Source organism: Pongo pygmaeus, chromosome 20 (assembly GCF_028885625.2).
Source record: "Pongo pygmaeus isolate AG05252 chromosome 20, NHGRI_mPonPyg2-v2.0_pri, whole genome shotgun sequence".
In the NCBI taxonomy this organism is placed as follows: Eukaryota; Metazoa; Chordata; class Mammalia; order Primates; family Hominidae; genus Pongo; species Pongo pygmaeus.
This window is the reverse complement of record NC_072393.2, coordinates 38,577,300-38,593,516: the sequence shown is the minus strand read 5'-3', so window position 1 is coordinate 38,593,516 and position 16,217 is coordinate 38,577,300. Positions and strand designations below refer to the sequence as shown.

The window sequence follows — 16,217 nt, the reverse complement described above, 5'->3', positions numbered from 1 at the left end:
TGGGGCCACAGCAGGGGAGGACATGGGCCGAGGGCCTTCCCTTGGGGTTCATGGCGCTCGTGGAGTGGGATGTGCCTGCTCTAGTGCCCCAACCCTGACGCATCTCTCCCCCTACAGCCTCTTCGAGCACTACTGCTACTCCCGGGGCGGCATGCGCCACAGCTCCTACACCTGCATCTGCGGCAGGTAAGCGGGGCACTCTGGCGCCCCTGGGGGTGACCAGTGGGAGGAGGTAGGGCAGTTAGTGAGTGGGGGGCTCCACCATCCCCCAGCTCAGCCACACTTGCTCACTCACATGCCCACACCAGCGCCTGGCCCAAGCTTGGAAGTCGCTCCTCCCTCCCAAGACTCCAGGAGCTGAGGTGACCTCTGCCTGCAGGACCTGGCACTGGGTGAAGGAGGGAGCACGGCCTGCCTACTGCAGAGGGGCTGCTTGGCGTCCCCTCCCTCCTGTCCTCAGCTGGTCAGCACAGCAGCTAAGTACAGGAAGGCCACTCCTCCACACGGGCACACACAGAGCATGTGGGGACCGGGCTGTGAGCTCAGGCTGAGCAGCTTCTGTGTGCAGCAGGGGTGGAGTGTGGAAGGGTCAGTGCAGAAAGTGGTGGTGGTGTGTCTATGTGTGGGTGTGGCTGCGTGGGGACCAGTGCTGCTGTACGTGGGTGTGTGTGTCACTGTTGGTGTGCCTGCTCATGGCACGTGGTGCCGAGGGGCAGGGCTCTGTGTGGGTGTGTGTGCTTGGGTGTGTGCCATCAACACATGGCTGGGTGTGCTTGGAGGCACACACGTGGTAGAAATGACCATGATATGGGATCATTGCCATGCTGTGTGGGCCACGCACAGCGGCGTGTGTCCCTTGGGGTGTGTCTGCCCCCACATGCGTCCTGGCTGTGGGCGTGGCCCCCTCGTCTCCTGGGCTCTCCCAGCCAGTCTCCCTGCTCTCTGCCCAGGCTCTGCCCCTCAGGTCTGGGCCCTGCCCGGCCAGGATGGAGCCAGGCAGCTCTGCCAATGCGCATGTCCCCGGCACATGAATAATACATGTAAAATCTCAGTGCTTGGAAATGTTCTTCTCTGGTGGATGGAGAGAAAATCATTATTTCTACTTTTATGATTCCCAAGACTCCTGAGCAGGGCCATAAATATTACACCCAGGTGGGGGTTTCCCCCCACTTTGGACAGACTTAAAAGTCCTTTTTTTCTTAAAGGCATCGCTCATTAGGGAAGCCTTCTCAGGCAGAGGAGCGAGGATCCTCTTGGTTTCCTGTCTCTCCAGCCCAGTCAGGATGCCAGGGCAGCTCCAGGACAGCCAGGGACCTTTCCATAGAGGCCCTCTCCCCTTTGGCCACCAGGAAAGGAGCGGTTCCGTAGGGCCGTTCTCCAGGCCCAGGAACTGCTGTTCCCCTTTTTTGCTCTTTTTTTAATTTAAAGACAGTGTCTCCCTCTTTTGCCCAGGCTGGAGTGTGGTGGCATGATCATAGCTCACTGCAGCCTCCAGTTCCCAGGCTCAGGTGATCCTCCTAGCTCAGCCTCCTGAGTAAGTGGGATTACAGCTGTGAGCCACCACACCCAGCTAATTTTTTTGCATTTTTTGTAGAGGTGGGGTTTTGCCATGTTGCCCAGGCTGGTCTCGAACTTGTGGGCTCAAGTGATCCGCCCGTCTTGGCCTCCCAAAGTGCTGGCATGACAGGCATAAGCCACCACACCCGGCCCATTGCTAAGCTTTATGTGTGCTCCACATAGTGCCCATATCCCAGCCCAGAGGGCAGCCGCCTAACCACGCTTTCAGCCGGGAGGCTCTGCCGCAGACTGAGGCTGGTTGCCAGCCATGTGGCTGCAGGGTGACAGGGCCACCATGTCCCCCGGCCTCACCTCTGGCTATGGACCTGGTCCAGCTACGCCTGGGCCTCTGCTGGAGGTGGGGACAGTGCTGCTCATGGGCAGGGGATCGGGCATCCACCCCCTCCTCCAGAGCCTGCTGCAGAAGGATAGGCTTTGATCACCCTCCCCCGGCCTTTTGCAGTGGTGAGAACTCAGCCGTGCTCCACTACGGACACGCCGGAGCTCCCAACGACCGAACGATCCAGAATGGGGACATGTGGTAAGTAGTGCCAGCGGCCCTGGCTCTATGTGTGAACAGCCAGGCCAAGGTTGGACTCAACTTCAAGATGGACCAGAAGCCTCTGGGTCCCTGTCCTGAGAGGGCTGACCACAGCAAGTCCCTGGGCTTCTTGGCCCAGACTTCCCTGCCAAGGCCATTGACCTGCGTGATGCCTTCTGCAGGGCCAAAAGCCTGCACCCCCGCAGGGAGCACTGAGAGAGAGGGCGCAGGAGAGGGGCCCCCGATGGTTTCCTGTGGGCCATGGGATTGTGGGCTCTCTGAGGGGGCCTGAACCATCCCCAGCCTCTGCCCAGGCTGTCCCGTCCGTTCAGGGGGCACCACGCTCGCATCTTTCTGTCTTGGTGCCAGGAGGGCAGGCCCGTTGGTCTGGGGCTGGGAAGACCTCAGGGAGCCTCCCACACTCTGAAACCTGCCATCCTCCTGCTGCAGGAGCCCGTGGCCCGTGCGGCCCTGCGTTCAGCAAGTCAGCGGTGCTGACCTGTGGCTGCGTGCAGGGCTTTCCTGAGCACGATGTGCTGTGCTCACAGCTCTTCATAGAAGCCATGACAAGGAGATGTCGGCAGGCCCTGCGGCCTCCGCCCCTCGGGTAGGCTCTTCTCTCATTGGAGGACTTGCAGTCCTACCCACAGCCCCTCGGTGTGCAGGGCAGAGCAGCTGGGCCGCTGCCCCGGGGCAGGGAAGGGGTGTGTGAGTACTTGCAGCCTGGCCCCTGCTCAGTCCCTCCGCGTTCTTTGCCTGTGCCCTGCACGTCAGATGTCAGCCAGGGCCAGCCCAGGCAGTGCAGAGCTCCTGAGAGCTACCCCAGTGCTGGGGCCCTGGGGCTCAGCCACAGCCACGCAGGCCCTGTCTTGGCCTCCAGACATCTTACTGTGGTCACTGACTAGAGGAGGTGCCTTGTCCCTCCCGGTTCTTTGGTGCCCTTTCTTCTATGGCAGATTCCCCTGAACAAGCCTCCTGCAGAGTCCTCTGCCCCCCGGCAGCGTGGCATGTCCTCTCAGGGCTGCGTGGTGCCCAGCTGGGCTGCCTCCGCCTCCCCATAGAGGAGCCACCCCAATGTGCCAGCTCCTCCAGCGGGAGTTCCCGCGATGGCTGCTCACGGGCCTGGACCCCGCCTCGCCCTACAGCAGGTAGTGTTGGGAGCCCACTCCCCAGAGTCCCCAGCCATGCATACTGAAGGCCAGGAACACACATGCCCATACCTACGGACAGACGACCAGCTGCTCAGAGAGCTGCCAAGCATTGAGCTGTCAGGGCCGAGTATTTGCGGGAACACACTCAGTCTCGGGGTCCTCCCTGCCCTTGGGCACATGGCCCGCTGAGACTGCCTGGGCTCCCCGCTCACCCAGGTCCATAGCTGATGAGCTGTTCCAGCTCGGGCCACGCTGGCAGGAGCCCAGCTCAACCCTTGGGTGGGGCCAGCAACATGCCGCCGCAGTAGGGCTGTGTTAGGAACATGGCAGGTTGAGGGTGCAAGCGGAGGCAGGCCAGTGGAACCGCCACCCACTGTGCGCTGGGCCTCAGTGGACTCCCTGGCCTACCTGACAGCACTGGCTCCACGGATCCTGGTTCACTCTGGCATCACAGTGAGCCCCACAAATGGTGGGCCAGTCCCCACTCCCCCCTGGGTAGCCACCGTGCTTGGGGTTCGGAGGGTCAGAGCAGATCTCAGCTCTCCTCCTGCATGCCTGGGGCCACAAGGTGACCGGGCCCTTCCTCTGGGTCTCTGGATTTTCTCACCCACTCCTCACCCTGATCCTGCGATGTAAGCACCTCACCCCATGTGTGGGCCAAAGAACTCAGACGCAAGGAGGGCACCAGGCCCAGGTGTGAGGCCAGAGGCACTTAGGGAAAGAATTGGCAAACTCAGAGTTGGCTCAGCAGGGGACTACAGCAGGAGAGGGTGGCAGCCCTGCCCCCACACCGTGGACCCACCAGTGGCTCCAGACACCACCTGGCATCCTGAAACTTTTTAAGAGACAGTCTTGCTCTGTCTCCCAGGCTAGAGTGCAGTGGCACAATCATAGCTCACTGCAGCCTCGATCTCCTAGGCTTAAGAGATCCTCCCACCTCAGCCTCCTGAATAGCTGAGACTACAGGTACAAGCCACCATGCCCAGCTAATTTTTTTATTTTTAAGGGTCTCACCATGTTGCCCAGGCTGGTCTGGAATTCCTGGGCTTAAGTGATCCTCTTGCCTCGGCCTCCCAAAAGTGCTGGGATTACAGATGTGAGCCACGGTGCCCAGCCCTGAAACCTTTTCTAAAGCCCTTTAACCCTGTAGCCCATTCTGGCTGGGCCTGGAGGACAGGACATAGGAACCCAGTCTCAGGGCAGAGGCCACATCAGTGGGTCCCCACAGTCCAGGGGGCACTTCTGGGTGGCTGGAGAGCCCTGTGCCAGAGCTACGTGGCCATGAGCTTTTCTCCTCCGTGGGCTCAGCACACCCCAGAAGAAGTGGCTGCTCCTTTATGACCCTCTTTATCTGCCCCGGAGAGGGTCCTGGGATAATCCCAGATGCTGTGGCCTCAGCCCTCTGGGACAGCACATGGCACCTGCATCCCCCAGCTGCAGCTATAGAGGCAGGAGTGATCCGAGGATGTTAATGCCAAGTCCAAATTGGTGATTTGATTTTTCTAGTGCTAACTTTGAAATGTAGCCAGTAGAATAATTATGAGTTTATTGTAGTCAATTTATTATGCAGCATTTAGAACAACATGTTTTGTTGATTACTGCTACTGCCAGATTGCTGGCGGCATTTATAATCCATTGTTGTATTGAAATTGATCTGCCGAGCGCCTACTGCGTTCGGTAAATAATAAATCAGTCTGTTATCCCAGCATAAAAGCCACGATACTTCATCCTAAGGTATGAAACTAAAGCATGAGCCCAGCATAGAATTCCCCCGAAGCCGAGTGCCTCCCAGAGCAGTGCGCCTGCTGCAATGGCCTGCTCTGGGTTTTAGTCCTTTGCCTGGGGGAAGACACCCCAGAGATATTTTAGCTTCTAGGAATGGGATTTTGTGGGGAATCAGAGCTGGTCCAGGGCAGCCAGATTATACAGCTGTACTGGAGAAGGCTGGGGGGTACTAAGAGGAGGCCAGCCTTTTCCATCCCACTCTCCACAGTCCCAGATATGAGCACTCCCCCAACACGCACACACATGGATACACACGGAACTGAGCGAGGCCGTGCTGCGTGGCAGTTATCACAGGGCAAGCCCCTGCCTCCCTCTCTCGCAGTGGCCACCTGGCACAGCGTGGGCCCTCTTCGGGCAAGAGCAGCAGCCCCAGTGTCCTCACTGAGCTGGGCAGGCCAGGCCCCGATGCCCACTTCCAGCAGCTGGTTCTGCAGCACAGGCTGGAGGTGCGAGCCACAGGCAGAGCTCGGGCCAGGCCTGGTTTATTCTCAGACAGCTCCCGTCCCATGGTTGTCCTGTTCTGTGTCTTCGGCCCAAAAGTGTCCTCCATGATGTGTACACCAAGTGGGATTTGGGGCTGGCTAGGCCCCTCTCCCACTCCTCCGTCCTTACCCTTCCAGCAGTTTCCCTGGAGCTAGGCTGAGTCCACTGTTGGCCACAGTCATGGCCCGAGAGGGCCTGTGAACCAGACACCCTGGTTCCTGCTTCAGGTCAGGCTTGTCAGCCAAGGACTGAAACAGACATCCTGAGGGCCGTCCCTCACCCCCAACCAGCCGCCCCCGGGCCCCTTCCCGCTTCTCTGGGCGGGATACCCCCCCACCCCGCCCCACTCGCATGCATGCAGGGGTGAGGGGCGGGACTTTGTGGTGGCTGCATACACCCTCAGCCTGGTTCAGAGCCAAGCGGCCCCATGTGGGGCCTGTAGCTGCCAAGCCTCTGGGGGTTTTGCTGTTGTTCTCAGAGTCTTTTCCCGCTGTGACCCTGGGGTTCGCCATGAACCCCATCTCCAAGTCACTGTACCAGAGGCACCATTCGCTGCTTTTTGTTTTCCTTTTTAAACCCCCGGGCAGACCTTCAAGAACAGGGTTACAAAAGCACAACACACTTGCTAATTAACACTTTCAACATGTTCACACGGATTGAGGTGCCTGAGATCACGGGAGACCATTCCTAAGTGGTAGGCCCCAGAAGACCCCTCCCCACTCAGTCCAGCCCCGAGCAGGTTTGTGTGAGCACAGAGGTGGCCAGGACTCATCCCCCTGCTCCTCCTGGTTGTCTTCTGAGCCCCCGTGTGCTGCCCCGTCCTTCCACAAACAGCCTGGGCTGTGGGTACCAGAGCCACTGCAGGCCAGCAAGCTTCGCCGCTAGGGCAGGGGGTGCATGGTCCATGATTCTGGGAAGCAGTGCGCCCAGAGAGGGCCCACCCCTTGCAGCACTCCGGGCCTGAGGCCGCCCCAGATCCCAGAGAGGCTCACCCCACAGGGCAGAGGTGGAGGGCTCTGGTTGGGAAAGCAGCTGGGACACTCCTCCTGCCTCCTTCACTTCCCAATCAGGTGGTGGGGGTTGGGGGGGGGGCCTTAATCTACTGTGGCCCCTGGCAGAGTTTCTAGAGCTCGTGTCCCAGGATGCCCCAGGCCTTGGTTGCCTCAATCAGGATGTAGCTGGTGGGCAGCGAGCCGGTCCTTCCAGCAGTGGCCAGAAGAGGGCAGTGTTGTCTCAGGACGATGGGCCAGGCCTCACCCCTGCTGGGCCTGGTCTTTTGTGTTGCTCCTGGGCATGGGGGGTGGGTGGCCAGCCTGGCTAGGCGGAGAGACCTGTCCCAGCCCTCACACTCAGCAGCCACCAGTGCCCTCTTCCCCTCCTTCCCTGCCTAGATAATGGTGAGCCCTTGCCCCTGCAGGCTGTGGGGTGCCCACTTACCCAGGACCTCAGCAGCCTCCTTGGCTTCACATGGGCCCTGCAGCCTGGGATGCTGTGAGCCTACTCACTCCTGCTGTCTACTCAGCCTGAGTCTGTCTGCCACCATCGCGCTGCGGCCCCCACAGGTGGCAAGCTCCTGGGGACCCCCTCGCCCCGCTCCACCTGGGGCCCAATGCCTTGGTGAGCTCCAGGGTAGAGTGTTGCCCCCAGGTCTGCTCTCTGCTGCCTGGCCCAACCCAGCTCTCCCCCACCACCTTGCTGTTTCCTCCGAGGGAGGCTTGTTGCCACCAGCCAGCCCTGCCCTGAGCACTCTGCGGTCTTAAAGACATGCTCTTGGGGCCACAGAATGCCCTCAGGAGGGTCCAGACCCACAGGCGTGGCCATCCCATCCCATCCCAGTTAGTAGCGTGCTCTCCATTCTCACCCGTCCTTATACACGTGGACAGGCCTGGTTATGAGCAGACACCTGCCCACGCGTTTTCGGTTTGTCTCTTGTTTGTACTTCGTGGCTGCACCCTCCTCAGCTGATGTCATGACCTACAGTTTGAACAGCCCTTGTCCAGACAGCCCGGGTGCTCCCAGACATCATGAGACACTGGTCACCAAAAAAAGCAAAATGCAGCATGTGCTGCGCGTGTGACTCTCCCTCCCGCCTGCCAAGGCCACTGCCCTGACGCCCGGGCCTCACCCCACTGTGCTTTCCTGGCAGCTGTCCTTGTGTCTCACCCACCTCTCGACGAGGCACCCCACAGTGCTCTTCTGGGACCCTGGGCCCTCAGTGGTGCCGTGCCTCTGTCCATGTCACGTATAAAATGGCAATGCCAGTTCCCTCCAGACACCCAGGAGGCCCACAGCATGCAGCTGCTCCCGTCACCCACCGTGTGCACCAGGGATTGCTGGCTCTGGGGACCAGAAGCTGCTGCTGTCGTGGGCTGGCGGCATGGGCAGCTTTCCTGTCTGCCGAGGCCCTGGAGGAGTGGCCATCACACGGGAAGGGAGCAGAGATGCCCAGGAAGGCACTGGAGAGAGGTCCCCTTTGGGTTAGGCCATGGCACAGGGAGCCTCAAGGACTCCGAGTGGTGGCTTTTGCCCCTGCTGGCCATGCTTGGAGCTTGGCACTCCACGGAAGGCCTGGCTGGGAGCAGGCAGCCGGCGCATGCACCCTGGAGACCGCAGCTCGCCACCGTGTCTGCAGGGGCCGCCCACTGCGGCAGACGAAGGGAAGAGTGACCCGTACGCCTCCCTTTCTGTCTCACACTGAGGAGAAGCAAGGGCTTCCTGCTGCTCAGCAATCCCCCAGCCTGGCCTGGGACACCGACCAGGGCAGCTGCACATCGGAGTCTGCAGTGCTCCTGCAGCCCCGAATACGAGTGCGTGTAAACTGTTGGATTGAACAGCTAAGAGCCATGCCACTACTCAGGAGATTCAAATGAAACTGCAAACCAAGTCCAAAGTGGCTCTCATATAAACATTGCAGCATTTCCCCCAGAAAACTCTTCCCAAGCCTTCTGTCACTGGCCGACCCATCTTGGAGGCCTTCTGCCTCTGGGCTGGCGGGTCCCTGCCGTGGGGCCCAGGGAGGGTCTGGGTGGGCCAATGGTGGCAGGTAGCCCGGGCCCAAAGCTACCCAGAAGGAGCCAGAAACAGAGCCCTCAGAACACATGTGGGGAGTGAGATGCCAGCACGTTGCTTGGAGATGCGTCCTGTCTCCCAGATGTCTTGTATTATCACAGACTCACTCAGCCAAAGATGGTAGGGTCCCCAGACAGCCAGGAAGGAGGGATCCTGCGTTCCTGTTCTCGATTGAGCCAACGTATGACCGAATTCTCCGTTGTCGGTTTGCATTCAGAGGATGGATGAAGTAGATGCAGAGGAGCGGGAGGGAGATGATTTATCAAAGCCCTGGCTTTCGTCCCTGGATTCCAGAAAAGCTTGCATCTGAATAACTTATGTGTGTAGAAACTCTAGGGGGATTTTTTTTTTTTCAGGCAGAAAAAGATAGGGAACTGAGAGGAGCACGAAAATAGACTTCAGCTCCGTACCCAAGCCTTGCTGGGCGGGATGGAGCTGGCTGGCTGGGTGTATACTTCCCTCTCCAGAAAGCGGATCATTTTCAAACAAGAAATGCAGTTACAGTCTTCTACAAACTGGAAGATAAAGTCAGGCTGGCGGATGATATCCAGGCACCCACCATCCCGTGGTCTTTCTGCTTTGCTGGCGGGAGTTTGGGGAACTGGGATCCGAGTCTGGTCTGCACTGGAGAACAGTCTTGTTTTTACACTCCTAGATGATTTCATCGTTCGGGGTATTCTTGTGGGCTTCCTGGTTGTTGTTGTTGTTGTTTTTAAACGATAGTTCAGTTTCTGCTTTTTCTTTTGTATCAGCACAGTCCGGTAGGACTTTCTGCCCTGGCTGCTGTTGCAGGTCACCTTCTGATTTGGCGCCTCCTAGGAATCCGTGTGCCATACTCCTGGCCCTGTCCTCTCTGCCCAGGCTATTCTTGCATGTTCTAAAACCAACAAACCACAAACCATTTTTCTTGGTCGACTCTGGGGAATGTAAATGAAAACGCTTAGCTGTCCCCAGGCAAAACTGGGCTGTGGTCCATACGGCTCCACTCCCCAGAGCTACAGCAGTGGGAGGGTCCCATTTTACAGATGGAAAAACTGAGGCTCTGAAGGCTGAGCACTGCCACCAGGACTGAAGAACCCGTTGCTGGGCTTCGAGTTTTTTACCCTCCTGACTCAGGGCTTTCCTGGACCCGTGATCTGAGCCTCAGTTTCCCTTCAGTTTAGAGCTTCCATGTGCCCCGCCCTCCCAGCCAGCCGTGGGGTAGCCTAGGCCGTATGCAGGAGTAAACTTCCAGGCAGTTGTTGGCCCAGGCAGCCCACTGCGTCCAGAGATCCTGTGACTTTGACCCACGCCGAAGCTCCCTGTCGTGCAGGCAGGGCTCCTCCCCCCACCCTGAGAGTCACCTGAGGTGTTATCTGGACCTTTCTGCCCTGTTGACACTGCTTATGGTGTTTTGCAATCAGAAAAGACAGGAGATTAAAAAGTGCCCGGCTGGGGACTTTGGATTTCAGCAAAGCGTCCTGGCCGTGCATTCAAGTTTTTCCTTTAGAAATCTGCCTCCATGGGACGGCTGACGCTGCCTGTCCAGCCACGTGGCCCTGCTCCTTGCTCCACATGGGGCCAGGGTCCTCCACCCCCTGGCTCCCTCCCATGGGACAGGACCCCCCACAGGCAGGCGCACAGGCATCTTCTGGAATGTTTGTGGAGTGGTTGTGTTTACTGTGAGAGCTGGGATTTGGGTGAGAGGCCCTCGTGACGGAAGCCGCGGCTGTGCCCCTGGCCTCAGACTTGTCAGGACTCACCCAGCTACAGATGGACCCCATGGGAAGCCCAGGGTGGAGCCAAAGAGGGGCAGTTGCACTTCCTCAGCCCTCTTGGCTCTGGTTCTGGACCCTGCAGACGTGGTGGGCTCCGGTCCTAGGGCTGGACCAGCCTCCCCCAGCCAGGGTCATCACCATCAGTGTCATGACTTGGCCATGACCTGTGAAGGGGCTGGTGGACCCGAGGGTTCCACTCTGTGTCTGCTGCCTGCAGCCTCCCAAGGTGCCTAGGTGGGACGGGATAGAAAGGGGCACCACCTGTGCCCCTCCGCCCCCTCAGCCAGACCCAGCCTTGTCCACCTGGGCTGCTTCTGGGGAGTCCTGAGAGCCAGGTTTGGATCCAGCAGCCCTTCCCGTATCCTGTCCCTTCCACACCACAGGATGAGCGGGAGGCTGCTTCTCTGCCATTGTCCAGAGAGGGCCCCGAGGTTCTTTGCACAGCAAGGACAGGCCCTACTCCTACGGGCCCTGCTGTGCCAAGGGTCCCTCTCACGGGGCATCCAGAGGGCAGCCCCAGCCATCGTCCTCCTGCCTCAGCAGGCCTCCTGTCATCTGTCCCACACTGTCTGTCCCACGCCATCTGTCCCATGCCGTCCTGCCTCTCTGCTGGCCCCCAGGCCCCTCCCGTCCTGGACAGCTGGCACCTCTGCCCCATTCTTCACGCCCCTGCCTGCGTCCTGCTGGTCTCCGCCTGCCGCCGGAGGGTGCCAGGGTGCAGGTGGACAGGGTGAGGGGGCCCACCTGGCTTTGGGGGCATATGGCCAGCAGGCCCTGGGAAAGCCTTGCTGGACATGAGGCTGTCTGGCACTTCCTCCCTGCCCTCCCCTTGGACCCTGGCAGAGTATGTCCGTCCCATCCCCATGGGCAGAGGGGTAGTGTCGGGCACACCCCTCCAGCTAGGGGGCCCCAGAGCTGCAGCAGAGCCAGAGGCCCTAGCCGCCGACTGAGTGTCTGCCCAGATGCTCTGGGTCCTGGAAGAAGCAGGTGGTGTGATTCAGGCCCCGAATTCTAGGCCGTGCATCCCATCCGGGGCCCCTGCCCAGCCCCCTCCTCCTCTGCTTCCCACAAGCACAGCCTCAGCCTGTGCTGTGTGCTGGGTGCAGGGAGACCTGGGAGGGCCTGTTGGGGTGCCGGGTGGAGGCCAGGCAGTGGGCAGGGTCCTGGGGCATCTCTGCCTCTCCTTAGTTCTCCAGGCAGTTCTCCACGGCTGAGCTCTCGGAGGCCAGGCCACAGGGGCAGGGGTCATCTGCATAGGACAGCCCCACTCCCCTCAGCCTTCCCTGCCTGGGCTGAGCCCTGAGCCCCTTTTCCCTGGAAGACACAGGTCTTCCAGGATGGCTTCAGGTTTCTTTGCTGCCCACGCACCCATGGGAGACACCGGGTGGCAGTTCCCCACACCAGTCTCATTGTGAGGGGGAGCTGCATCCAGGACCTAGGCCAGCTGCCCTCGAGTCCAGGGCAGGTGGGGAGAAGGAAGGGTAAGAGGGGCGGTGGCACCCCAGTACCCACTTGCCCTGCCCTTCTCTCTCCGCAGCCTGTTCGACATGGGCGGTGAGTATTACTGCTTCGCTTCCGACATCACCTGCTCCTTTCCCGCCAACGGCAAGTTCACTGCAGACCAGAAGGCCGTCTACGAGGCAGTGCTGCGGAGCTCCCGCGCCGTCATGGGTGCCATGAAGCCAGGTGAGCAGCAGGGCGGTGGGGGCAGGCGCATCTGACGTGGCATTGGGGGCACTGCTGTGTGGCAGGTGCCTGCAGGAACCAGGCCTGCATTGTGTGACTTGAATCTGTCCACACTCCAGATGCTTAGTCCCTGAGATTCTAGTGGCATCAGGTCTCCAGGGTCACTCCTAGGAAACAAGGCTGACCACCAGGCAGGGACAGACAGAACCACGAATTGGGGGGCTCAGGCCAAGGCCCCCCGATCTGGTGGCCTCCACCTGCGCATCTCCACCGGCCACTAGCACACTAGCCTGTCTCCTGCTTTGTCCTTAAGCGGTGTCTACTCCAGGGAGGGCTCAACCCACTCTGGACACTGGCATGGGGTTAGAGCAGGTTCACGTTCCGCTCAGCGCTCTGTGACCTTGGATGGAAAGCCCGCCTCTGGGTGGCCGTTTCCACATCTGTAAATGGGGAAGCAGCGACTCATGGAGACTGAGTTAAGCTGTGTAAAGCACCTGCAAGGCCGCCTGGCCTGTGGCAGTGCCCTGCAGGGATCACAGTCACCACCGTGATGGCCATGTTGAGGCCAGGATGGGCCTGGTGTTTCTCTCTCCCAGCGGCCAGCGTAGGCCAACCTGTCCTGCCCTCACCCCTCCCAACCCCAGGCAGCCTGCACAGGCCCCACTGGTACCTCTTGACCTCCCACCGTGTGCCGTTGATGTGTGGCAGGGCGGGCAGAGGAGGTCCCCTGGAGGGGAGCCAGCATCCTCCCAACAAGGCCAGCTTTCAGGAGTTCCCCCTGGGCACCTCCCGCTGTTCCCATCCCGCTCAGCCAGGCTCCTGCCGAGTGACCCCTGGGTCCTCCATAGCCCTGGCAGGGGTGGAGTCCAGCACCCACAGGATCAAACCCCAGCTCTCTGCCCTGCAATAATAGAAACCGTTTCCCAGCAGTGATGGGAGGTCCTGGCTTGTCACCTTTGCCCAGAAGAGAGAACTGAGGGATGTGGTCTTGTCATGTTCTTGCTTCAAGCCTTCCAGGGCTTCAACACAGCACCCCTGCTGTAATCCTTGAATTCACCAGAGCCTGGGCAGGTTCCTATGGGATCACCATGTGCCGGCCACCCCCTAGGCCTGGCCCTCTACAGACACATGGCTCCCACGACTCTGACTGAGATCTGTTCGGCAGCTGCCAGGCTTCAGCCTGCAGTGCAGAGGGGCTTTCCCCGCCCACACTGGCCCAGGCACAGCTGGCCCCCCAAGGCACCCGGGTTCTGCATCTTTGGTGATAAGCAACAGAGCAGTCTCCAGCCAATTCGGTCATTTGGTGCTGCCACAACTTCACAGAGGTGGAAAATCACGTCTGGGCTGGGGCCAAGGCTGCAGCGGCACAGGACAATGGCCCTGCACTCACAGCTGGATGGTCTGGCCAGGGCCCGCCCTCAGCACAGGCTCCAGCCACCTTCTGCAGCCTGGAGTCCCTCCATCTGGGTCGAGGTCAGAGATCACCTCGTGTTGGCCAAGCCCAGGTCATAGTCCAACCCCCCAGCTTGCCCCCACCCTCACCCACTGCCTCCCACCCACAGCTATACAGACCTCCAGAGAGACAGGCAGGCCCAAGGCAGCCCCCTGTGTTGGGGAGCTCAGGCGTCCTCCAGCAGCCAGGTGGGCTCACCGCAGGCAGAGGGGATAGCCCAGTAGAGCAAGGCTTCAGAGTCCAGGATGCAGGCCCCAGACCCAGAGTGCCCCGAGCCCAGCCCCAGCTCTGCCGCCTGCCGGCCAGGTACCTTACTTAAGCCCCAAACAGGCCAAGGATAGACCCCTGCTCTCCCAAGGCAGAGTCCACTCCAGGGCGGGCCCGGCCAGCTCTGGACGGTGGCATCTGATTAGGCATGGAGTGCCCTCTGTTAAGGACCCAGAGAGAGCTGGCAGCTGCCCAGTGTGCCCTTAGTGTTCAAGGAAAAATGAGGAAAGAAAGATCTGGAGCCTCCAGAATGTGGCCTCAGAACTCGATGGCTCGGCAATCGACTAAACAGTCCCTATGGCCCCACAGCCCGTTGCTGGGATGAGTTGCAGCCTCAATCGCTGGCCCAAGTGCTGCTTCAGAGGGTCCCTCAGCCACCATCGCTTTCAGATGAGGCAGACTGTGGGCAGGCCTTTGCAGATGGTGCCCAGTCCAGCCTCCAGAGCCCCCACCAGAGGCTGAGGAGCCGCGGAGGGACGCTGGGGGCAGTACCAGGCCCCAGCCCCACACCCTCACGCATCCAACAGGAACAGAGCTTGACAAACGCATGAGTGCAAGCAGGGGGACCCCAGATGTGCCCCAAAAGGAAGACAAGACAGAAAATCCAAAAGTCAGTAAGCTCGTGATGGGGTGACAGCGCTGATCGGACTCACCCGGTTTAGCGGCTACTGAGGAAAACAGCATTTTGTGCGGAATTGCTTTGCTTAAACAGCAGCAGGACGGGCTCTGTGGCTCACACTTCTAATCCCACCACCTGGGAGGCGGGCAGACCACTTGAGGTCAGGAGTTGAAGACCAGCATGGGCAACATGGAGAAACCCTGTCTCTACTAAAATTACACAAATTAGTTGGGCGTGATGGCTCACGCCTGTAATCCCAGCTACTCGGGAGGCCGAGGCACGAGAATCAAATCGCTTGAACCTAGGAGGCGGAGGTTGCAGTGAGCTAAGATCGCACCACTGCACTCCAGCCTGGGTGATGGAGTGAGACCCTGTCTCAAAAAACAAAAAGGAGCTGCCACCCCTGAGTATGAATATACAGGTGTCTCCAGGCAGATGGGTGGGTGAGGACAGAAGAGCGCCAGAGGGTATGGCCAGCGAGCCCTTGTGGGTAAAAGGAAGAGGGAGTGAGAGCGTGAATTCCCGTGCGCCTGTGAAAACCGTAAAGGAGGTGCAGGAAGAGACGGGACAGTTTGCTCGCTGCGTCCCTTCTTATTCTTTCTGACTCTTCAGCCATGGGAAGCATCACCTGTTAGCTGTCAAATCCAATCCAGCCTCCACGAAGCAGTCACCCGAGGGGCGCCATTCTTCCTTCCTTCACTCTGGGGATGAGAATTTCTTGCTCAGTTTTAAATACCACTAGTCACTCGAATGAATGATCAGTGTTTCAGATCCAGCAGGAGGATTTGGCAGGTGAGCGTGGCCTGCGGTGTATCACCTGGTATCCGTGAGCCCAGCTCGTGTACCCTCCACGGAGAGCCCTCCACCAGGCACAGCCTCTCAGGTGGGCCAGAGTCTCTCAGACACCCTCCACATACGGGGCTGGCCTCCCACTCTGTAGCTGTGCAAAGGTGGGCTGTGTCATTGCGAACTGTGTCACCGTCACATCAAGTGGTAGTGTCAGACATCCACAGGCAGCTGTGAAATCCAGATGTCCAGGAAGTCAGAACCCCAGGCTGCAAGGGGCTGAGGCTTCCAGCAGCGAAGCAGAGCTCTGCGGCCTGTGAGGGGCGGGGGCCCACCAAGCCCAGCAACCCTGTACACCCAAGCATCAGGCTGAGGAGCTCAGCATGGTCAGCAGGCAGTGCCGAGCCCATCAGGGAGCCAGAGGCAGCACCAGGCCACGGGGAGCAGGGCGGCAGACTGACGCAGCACAGGGGGCCAAACACCTAGTGGGTGTTTGGTGGGAAAGCCATTGTCTTGCCCCTCAGTCTCCTGTGCTGAGACGGGGGATGGCCCAGCCCTGGCTGGCCTCACCTTCAGGAAAGCCTGCTGTGGCCTGGGCAGGACCTGGGTGGCATCTCCACAGCTGGCATCCTGGCCAGCTCACTGGCCCAACTCAGCAGCCCGATTCTGTCCAGAAAGTGGCCAGACCTGGGGGCAAGTCCCCAGGCCCCACATGGCACTGAGAAAGGCCTGAGCTGGGTCTCCCGTCCTGTGATGCTGCCTGGTTCATGCTGACTCTTGGGGCAGGCACAGGCCTCAGGCCTGGCAGGGGTGTCTGGGGCCACCAGGCCAAATCCAGCTAGGCTCGTCTCAGACCACGAGAGGCAGGTCCTCCCCTAGCCCCGCTCCCACCCACCACTGGGCTTCACTGCCCAGACCCAGCCTGGGGTCTGGAGGATCCCTGTGTAAGGGAATGGAGCAGACCCCCAGCAGCTCCCCCCAACACCCACCACCCACACTGAGCTGTGTGGCATTGGTGTCCCCCAAGGGCAGAGTCGGACTCCATCTGGATCACACACAGTGA

At 59.9% G+C, this 16,217-nt stretch overlaps 1 protein-coding gene across 1 annotated transcript in view; it reads left to right on the top strand.

Annotated features, from left to right (window-relative positions):
* Nucleotides 1-16,217, top strand: part of PEPD (peptidase D) — a 135,199-nt gene that overhangs the window by 108,604 nt on the left and 10,378 nt on the right. Inside the window, exons 10-12 of the mRNA XM_054464262.2 lie at nucleotides 118-186; nucleotides 2,021-2,098; nucleotides 11,881-12,029. Coding sequence (XP_054320237.1) covers nucleotides 118-186; nucleotides 2,021-2,098; nucleotides 11,881-12,029 — 296 coding nt within the window. The remainder of the gene's footprint in view (nucleotides 1-117; nucleotides 187-2,020; nucleotides 2,099-11,880; nucleotides 12,030-16,217) is intronic.